This window comes from Petaurus breviceps, unplaced genomic scaffold (genome assembly GCF_028583685.1).
Source record: "Petaurus breviceps papuanus isolate PSGF00001 unplaced genomic scaffold, PetGlider_PUasm1.0 154, whole genome shotgun sequence".
NCBI classification, from domain to species: domain Eukaryota; kingdom Metazoa; phylum Chordata; class Mammalia; order Diprotodontia; family Petauridae; genus Petaurus; species Petaurus breviceps.
Genome location: NW_027185715.1, coordinates 7,579,683 through 7,589,130, shown reverse-complemented (window position 1 = coordinate 7,589,130; position 9,448 = coordinate 7,579,683). Strand labels below are relative to the sequence as shown.

The following is a 9,448-nucleotide window of genomic DNA, read 5'->3' as shown; positions in this document are numbered from 1 at the left end:
TCTATTTAAGGTTTAAAAAAAATTGTAGAAGAATTAAAGACTTTATGTCATCTTTCTGGGCAAAAGTCCAGTTTCAGCTATGTGAACACAAATTATTACATTGCCTTTTCATTTTTATTGACAATTAAACTCCTTGTAGGAAAGGCTGTATGGTCCCACAATGAATAGAGACTTTTCCCCAAAAATTAGAACTATAAGATTTAATGTTTATTACCCACAAAACAGTTTTTTCTCCAAAATTTAATAAAGTTTAATGTGTTCCTGAGATAATGTATTAGGCTTACAGAGTCTGAGGGATTATTATTCAAAAATTAAATTAAACTCTGACTGGCCTCAAATTCTAAATTTGAGAATGGCATTGATGCCAAATGAATTTTGTGGAAAGCTCAGAAAAGCTGAAGCTCGCACAGTGGTAACTTCAGCAACAATAGTCCAGCCAAAGTTGTAGGCATAACCTTACTTCTGTACAGGAGGATAGCAATAAGAGAGTTTGCTCTGTGGAAAAGCACCAGTTCAGAAATCAGATTTTTTTTCTTGTTCAAAAGCTTGAGACAGAAGGTCCCCAGGTTCAAATAGTGGGATATTATGTAGACATTGACTGCCACTAAAAAGCAAAAGTGGTGTTGTACAGGTGAAAGAGCCTAGAAAGAATAAATTGTGTCCCCCCGCTACCACCACCACCACACCATACAAATAGAAATAGCTGCAAGGTAGCTTTTTATCTAACATAAAAGAAAGCTCATATTCTTGGCGTTATTTCTCTTTCCCATCCATTGTAATTATATTTACAAATGGATATAATCAGAGAGTATTTTCTGCCATTCTATGAACTGGGCATTCTAGCAAATCAGTGGCATTTTCTACATACCTATATTGCTATGATAATATATATTATCAATGAAGATGATCTTAGGCCACTGCAAGATTCTGAATTTCCTCCTGAATAATCAAAAGGGGATGAAATAGCCATATGCAATACATTTTTCATTATATATATATGTGTGTGTGTGTGTGTAAATATACCTATATATATGTGTGTATATATGTATGTATGTATGCCTGTAGTTTTAATGTTAGGGATATGTGTGTATGTGTTTTGATGATTCAGGAGATTTAGGATTTTTCAGTGGCTTGGGGTCATCATCATGAGTATTAAACTTTATTATCATAGAATTACAGATATACAGAAAATGCCACTTATTTACTAGAATGGCCAATTCATAAAATGCCAGAAAATGCTGTGTATATATCCATTTGTTAACATATTCACAAATACCTATACATATATACTTCTGGGTATTTATAATTCACCTATACATGCATAGGTATGCCTAACATTATATACCTATATAAAAATACGTACCTAACATTAAAATTTTGCTGAATATAATTTCATCCTCTTTTGGTAATTCAGGAGGAGTTTTGGGATCTTTCAGAGGCTTAAGATGATTTTCAAGAGTATCTACTTAATAACACAACATTGTTAACTAAAAGAACTATAGAAAAACAAGAATTATTAAGGGTCACAAACCCACAAGAAGAATAAAATCTGAGTAGCAGAGAGGGACTTCAGCTCCCTATCTATCTACTTATAATCATTTTATTATTAATTACTAATATTATTTTATAATTATTTTATTATTAATTATTAATTAATATAAAATTACTTATAATTGTTTATCCTTTGTTCTCAAAAAGAGCCAGTGACATCAGGAGAGTGATGTCTTGATTTGCAAGTGAATTTGAATTTAATATGCATATACATATATAAATTGTGGCCATATCTATGTCTATCTATCAATCAGCTATCATTTATCAATCTCATATTGCACTTTTTTTAACTTATATAAAAGCTGTCATTACTACCACTCATTAACATGAAATATTATTTAGGTTTAATTCAATAAATATATATGTATATATACATGTGTGTGTATATATATACACATATCTGTATGTATATATGTATACGTGTGTGTGTGTGTAGCCAATTGAGAGTTCAACACTATGTTGCATGCTAGAGATAAGACATCAGGTAAAACCTGAAGTCTGCCCTCTTGTAGGGGTAGGGATAGACATAGGGATAGGCTGTATCTAAATATAGCCATAGATGCGGAGAAAAGAACCACAGAATAAATTCTTACCTAAACATGGTGTAATGGAAGGAACACTGGACTTGTAGTCATGCTATCCCCATCTATCTTCACATACACATACATACATACATATGTACTCACTTCTCTACTAATCAGCTATCTGTCATTTGGCAAGATTTTTTACTTCTTAGGGTGGCCATATATCATTAAAACTTTCTGAGCAAAGTAATGATACCTCTAAATCTATGCATAAAAAAGATTTCCCTGGGGGATGCATGAGACACACCATCTCCCCATTATGGATATTTCACTGCCTCCCGCACCTACGATTTTCTCCCTCCTCATCTCTATCTCCTGCTTTCCATCAAATGCCAGCTAAAATCTCACCTTCTAGAAGAAACCTTTCCTAATCCCTTTTAATGCTAGTCCCTTCCCTCTGTTGATTATATCCTATTTATCCTGTACATATCTTGTTTATATAAAGTTGTTTTCATGTCTCTCCCTAGATTTTATGAGAAGGAGTGTAGTTGATAATTCCTTGCTCACTTGAAGAATGAAGTATCTCATAGTGGAATGAGATGCCAAGTCTGTTCCACAATGAGAGTTCTGAAAGGATTGTTGCCTGCCAAGTGAGGAAGGGAAGATATTAGTAGAATCTGAAATCAGGAAGGAGTGTGGTGCTGAGGACAGGATGGGAAGTTGGCCTGATTTACTCTGCCCTTCAGTTCACAGTAAGATCTGGCTGGGATCCTTTAACAGGGTGATGACAGTGGAAATAAAGAAGAGGGGACAAAAAGAGATAGAGCTAGAGAAGAAGGGGGTATGATAGTAGTAGAATTGAAAACTGGACTATTTTGGTTTTCTATACATGGTAACTGTCAATAAACTAAAACATTTAATTGCCTATGTTCCAACCAAGCCTGAAAACAGTTGATTGTACATAGCATTGTCTTATGGAGAGCATAAGTAGAGATTAACAGGAAATAATGAAATGAAAATCCATTAAATTCTTACATCCAGGTATAATATAATAGATACAAAGTTTAGCTTGGTATTTTTGTAATCCTGTTACCCTTTTGCTTCTATATGCAATGCTATAAATCGTAAAGCCAGACACCCTTTAATGCAAAGTCATCTAGCATGTTAGTCTCCCTCGGGCATTGTTTGACCTGGCACAATATAGTGTGACCTTCACTTACCAAATAATGAATCTCTTTTTTCTTAGATAAAGGGTATTCTGAATTTCCTAGAATTCTGAACAAGCTATTTATTTAAGGATGCGTTAGACCATACCTACACCGCAAAGCAAGTGGGGCAATAAAAATAATTCCCTGCATGTTTTTGGGCCCAGAAACACTGGTTTGAGCTGACTTATTATCAGGAAATGTCCTCCATTGTACAATTTTTTTTTTAATTTAGATATAGTTGTAGATTGCTGATGGGTTCCTCTATTATTACTTAGATGTTATTCTTCCTTCGACCTTGTGATCCTTAATAAAATAATTCTCATTTCTCCTCTAGTTCCTTTAGATAATAATCACAAACCCTATCTGGCCAGTGGAGCCATTTAAATCTGACTGATGTTTAGACCTATGGTCGGGTTAAAAGATAATAGGCAAGGATGATAGACTGAAAAATCTCAGAATCACAGAATTTGAGCATTAGAAAGGGTCTCAGTGGCTATTTTGTCCAATTTATACACAAAAGGAATTCTTCTGTAGGGGTGCCTTCCCCTTGCCTTGCCTTTCACTGATCCTGCTCTGAGACCCAGTGGGGATAAAACATCCAGTGAGGGGCCCTTTGCCTTGGTCTCCCTTCATTCCTATTCCAAGGACTCCTGGGTTGCCCATACTCTATATGGCAGTTTTTCAAGGAGAACTGCCAGTGTAGTAACTTTGCATCTCTTTTCACTCTCCCCCAACCTAGGACTACCCACACACAACTGGAAAGGTTGACTCAAGTCAACAAAGCTGCTGATACTCCTTAGCTGTGTTGTCACTAACCACAAGTTTTTCACTTACATGGAAAACCATCAGGTCCTGGTGTCTGCCATGCAACTACATCCTAAAAATCCCTAGACCTAATCATCTGCCCTGCCAAGATGCCCTCCTGATCTTTATTCATGATTGGCTGAATTGTTATTGTGTCCTTAGGTCTTTGGATCTTCCTTTTCAAAGACTGAACTCATTAATATGAATTGTTTCTCTCAATTAGAGTATGATAATAGCCTCACTAAGAGGAGGGACTGTTTCATTTTTAAAATTTCTCTTCCCAGTCCCTAGAACAATACTTGCCACATGGTTAAGCACCTTTTCATTCATTTATTCATTCATGCACTCACTCACTCACTCACTCACTATTACATCCCTGAATAATGGTCTAGCCTCTTGAAGATGTCCAAAGAGTGGGGATGCTGCCTCTTAAGGCAGCCAGTTCACTTTGGGACAATTCTAATTGTCAAGAAGTTAATTTTCCTGCTATGAAACCAAAATTTGCCTTTTTGCAACTTCTGGGTAATTTGGTTTATTCCTATACAGCTAAGGGTTAGAGCCATATGCCTTTCTACTTACTCAGAGCTGAGACAACCTACAGGGAATGTGATTGACTGAATTTTCCATTCCTGGGTTATTTGCCAAGCTCTAGACAATATAAAGAAAGAAGTGTTCACAAATACAATAATAATCACTTGCACTTAGGTGAGACATTAAACCTTTTAAAAAATACATTGGACACAACTTTCCTGTGAGAAATATAGCTAATATTATGTCTGGGCATATGCTAGGACGTGAATAAAATCTCTATTTATTTTGCACCTTCTTTTTACTGGGCAATTAGTCATCAATTTAATAATTAGGCTAGCTAGCAATAAATAAATTGACGGTCAGTGGTTTCTCTCAGTAAACATGGAAAAATATGGAAAGCCCAAAAGTCTTAAAGATTTTTTTGAAAAATGTCCCCAACAAGGGAAACTCAACCCTGACTGGTGGACGTTTAATGAAGAGGGTAGGCCAGAAATCTTTAGCTCCTACCTAGAATGGGACTTTAATGTGAGACTCAAACACCTCCAGCAATCTAGACTGGGGAATCCATTTCCATCCAGACCACTCTGGTTTGTTTTTTTCCTTCATGAGGTGGGTCACTCTAAACTCTAATGGAGGGATAAAGTGTAAAGTCTTCTTGGCCTAAATCCTCCTTGCCCTACTGAGGAAGCCTTTGTTCTAGAGACTTAACTTTGCATTCTTTGTATGTCAGTGGATGGGGCTCTGGATTTGAAATTAGGAGGCTGTGGATTCAAATCCAATCTCAGATACTATCCAAACAACCCTGGGCATAGTCATTTAACCTCAATGTACTTCCATTTCTAATTTTAAAAATGAGGTTGTTATATAACCAATGATCTGCAAGGTCCCTTCTAGCCAGTGGGACGCTAATAAATGTTTAACCACCAGTTATTTGGAGAAAAAAAATGTATATGGCACGTTTTGAAGTTTTATATGCATCATTGATATTTCTTCTATCACTTTCTTAAGTTTGGACAACCAACAAAATAATAATTTATAACCAATTGTTGTCAATAATTTGTATCCAATTTCCAAGGTGCAAATACACTGAAATTTTTGAAAACTATCACCAGCCATTTCCAGAACACTCTTGCTTCTGCCTCTAAATCTATTATCCTGGAGATCCCCCTAGCTTCATCTTTGAAAGCAAGACACTAACAGAGAGCTGGAGAGAGAACTGAGAGAAATTCAGGGAAGCTCTACATGCAGATGTGATTTTCCTGGAAAGAGGACTTCACAGCACAATGCACCTTCCTGGGAAACACATAACCCCAGGGAACCATTTGAAATGAGAAAATACTGTCAGATGGAGAAAATAAAAGGTGCAGAACAAAGAGGAATACTCCTGAGGGAAAGAACACCCAAAGCTCCAGAGATATTTTCCCAAGGGAAAGGATGCTAGATGGAAATGCAAAGGGAATTTTAAAAAATCAAAAGAGCAGAGAGGTAGAATATAGGAGACTAGACTAGATTTATGCCTTCACTGATACCATGAATCAAATGAACCCCATGGGAAAATGGTATCCAGGGGGATTGCTTGACTCCCAACAGCCCCAAGTTTTTGTTTTTTTTTTTTTACCATTGCTGAGAGAATAGGTAGCACACTAAGATAAAACACTATATTGTATAACAGAATAATAGAAGGAACATCCAATTTGAAGGGGACCTAGATTCAGAGTAGGATCTGTGTAACCTGCAGCAAGGCATAGTTTCTCTGGCCCTCAGTATCTTCATTTGCAAAATAAGGGACTATCTAAAGTCCCTTGCAGCTTTCAATCTCTGATTCCATGATATACACCAGATCTTAGACAGTATACTGGTCTCTAGGGAAGACAGAAAGGGAAAGATCATTGTGTAGGCTGTTTACAGACTAAACAAAAGGTTTTTGCCTTTGCTTCCAGATTAAATAAAACCAATGTTCTATTCAGTATCTTGTCTCAGCCTGGGTGTTTACAAAGAGTCCTTTTAGATACTAATGTTTGCAAACAAAATGAGCCAAAATTTTCTGGGCTAAACCCAGTCTATGTGAGCTCAGAGTTGCAGTTTTGATCCATGGAGTACAGGTAAACAGTAAAAGTATAATTGTTATCCTCATTTAACAAATAGGAAACCGTTTGAAAGATTGGGTGATTGCAGCAAAAACAAACAAAAAAGTGGTCAAATCACCCCTCCCCCAAAAGGCACATCAATGGTAAAGAAAAGTAACTCTTACTAAGATTCTGTAAGCACTTGGCTTTTCTAAATTTCATTTAATGTTTGATTTTAAAAACATCTAGTTAAATGACCCCAATTCATTCCCTATGCTACTGTCTCAGTTGTTATCATTCCTATTATTTTCTCCTTACTGTAAGGATAATATATTCAAATCAAAGGGAACTTAGAAACCATCTAATCCAACTTCATTTTACAGAGGAAGAAACTGAGGACCTGGCCTTGTTCACACTGGTAGAAGTGACAAAAGAAAGATTTAAACAAAGAACCTCCATGGCCAGTTCCAAGATAAAGGCAGAGCATTTTATCAAAGACTAGGTAGCAGAATGTATCCACACCCCAGATTAGACTGATTCCATGGCTAGATTTAAATTGGTTTTGCACATTAATTAGGTTTATTCCATGAGAGACCACAACCACAACAGTCATCATACTCAGAAAGCTTGCAACTCAACAAAAAACAGTAGAAAACATGACTAGGAATTGAAGATGCCCTTAACCCTGGCAAACAAGATTGCCAGCTTTCAAATAGAGTATTAACTCTACAGATGCATGATAATAATGGACAGCTAACCCAATTTGCAAAGTGAACAAGCACTAACGATTATGTCAAACCTCAGTAAGGGGAAAATAATTAATTGCATTTGAACACTTTTAGTTTGATTGATTTGTACAAAGAGAAATGTTTGGTGGGCTCAGACAGCTAGCCATTTAGCCAAGAAAAGAAAACATTTAATTTTAATCACCTCTTTGTATATAGGGCAAAGTATGTATATGTGTATATATGATATATGGGTATGCTATATACATATGCCTATATATATACTATATTGTAAACATACATGTATATGTTTACATATGTGTGTATGCCTATTTTAAGCAATACCAAAACAAAAGAAAGAATATATATAAGAAAAGAAACCCCCACATATTTGAAAGAAAAATGTTCACTTAAGATTTTACTTCTATAAAGGTGCAATAGGATTTCCCTAAAGAGTTGCTTTTTTATCCTGTAAATAAATTTCCTCGAATCTGCTAACTGGGATTTAATATGAAAACATTAGGCAAGACAGTTTCTCTTTAGCCATGCAACTGGTAAACATTACGAAAATTGAAAATGTGTTTTATTCATGGCCATGAGAATTATGTGACTATCTGATCCATGATAGAATGAAAAGGAAGCAACTATCTTGTCTGCTCTTGTAAACTGTTTACTGTGAGGCCTTTTAGAATATAAATATGCTATCAATTATCCAGCATTTTCTACCAATATCATCATCTTCTCCCTCCATATGTTCTTCCTCTAGGTGTCTAATGAGCTCCTACAGATGAAGGATGACAAGAAAATCTGTCTGAAGAATATTCTCAGCAATTGTGGCATATGGAGATGCTGTTTCTGAGTTTTTTGCCATGATTCCTAGGCAGAATGTCAGGGACTACCTGACTGTGGATGTTCGAACAAATCATTATCTCCACCTGTAAGTTCCACTGTGTACTCTGATATACAACTTGGACTATTCTGTTAGCATCTCTGAACTGACAGTGGGAGGGGGTATCCAGGAGAAAATATTAACTGTCAAAATTTGAGCAAACCCTTTCTGGTGTTCTTGACTTAGTTAATACATCTCAATTCTCAAGGATATTTTCTTAACGCTAAGGAAATAGCCACCCAAAGGTCATGCTGATATGACTGATTAACACCACTGTATCTAGGAACCTCTTGTGCAATATCATTTATAAGACTTTTCTTGTTTCTAATGACTTAATTCCCCAAGCATTTTTGAGGATTATAGTGGCTCAGTAGAGTCATATTATGTAACATAATATCAGTTGTAAGTACTTTAGAGATTGCGCAATCCAAACAGGATCATTCCTTCTTTAAGTGGACATCTAGCCTCCATTTGATGAAAGGTGGAGATTTCAGCCCCCTACCATGGCCGTACATTCTACTTTGGAATTTCACTTCTACATGTTAGGACACTTTGTCCCCTCTTATTGTATGCATGAAAAAGCATTCAATAAGTAACAACATGACAAAGTAGAGAATCTGCCTTGGAGTAAACAAAGATCTGAGTTGAAATCTGATCTCTGACTAGCTTTGTGACTGGATAAATCATTTAATCCATTAGTGCCTCAGGAAACAATCTAAGACTGTACATTGCAGAAAGGTGCAGAACTGCATTGGTACAGGGAGTGTCCTTATCAAGGGCACCTTATTATAGTAAAACTACAGCCCCACCCATCCTATGGTACTGTGTGTTTGACAATGGGGATACAAATTTCAAATAATAATAACAATCCAAAAGTGAGAAAATGCATGATTTCAAGGTGGTTTCATTCTTATAGGATGAACCTATGTAGGAGAGGTATGGCCAACGAAGGGAGTTTTTGTCTAAGGAGTCACAGAAATGGTGAGCAGAGCCATAATGCAATTGATTGTCATACCCTTTCCAGAAGGAAAGAGCAACGGTTGCATTGATTAGATGACTGCTCCCAGAGCCAAAGGTGCCAGGCAAGAGGTAGGAAGAGAGAGGGCCAAAAAAAAAGATGTCTAGAGTGGATGGATAGGAAGGATGGTCT

The 9,448-nt window shown here is 36.3% G+C and overlaps 1 protein-coding gene across 1 annotated transcript in view; it reads left to right on the top strand.

Annotated features, from left to right (window-relative positions):
- TAFA2 (TAFA chemokine like family member 2) overlaps positions 1–1,444 on the top strand; it is a 531,793-nt gene extending 530,349 nt beyond the window's left edge. Inside the window, exon 6 of the mRNA XM_069081388.1 lies at positions 1,415–1,444. Within this exon, the coding sequence (XP_068937489.1) occupies positions 1,415–1,444 (30 nt within the window). The remainder of the gene's footprint in view (positions 1–1,414) is intronic.
- The last annotated feature ends 8,004 nt before the right edge of the window (positions 1,445–9,448 follow it).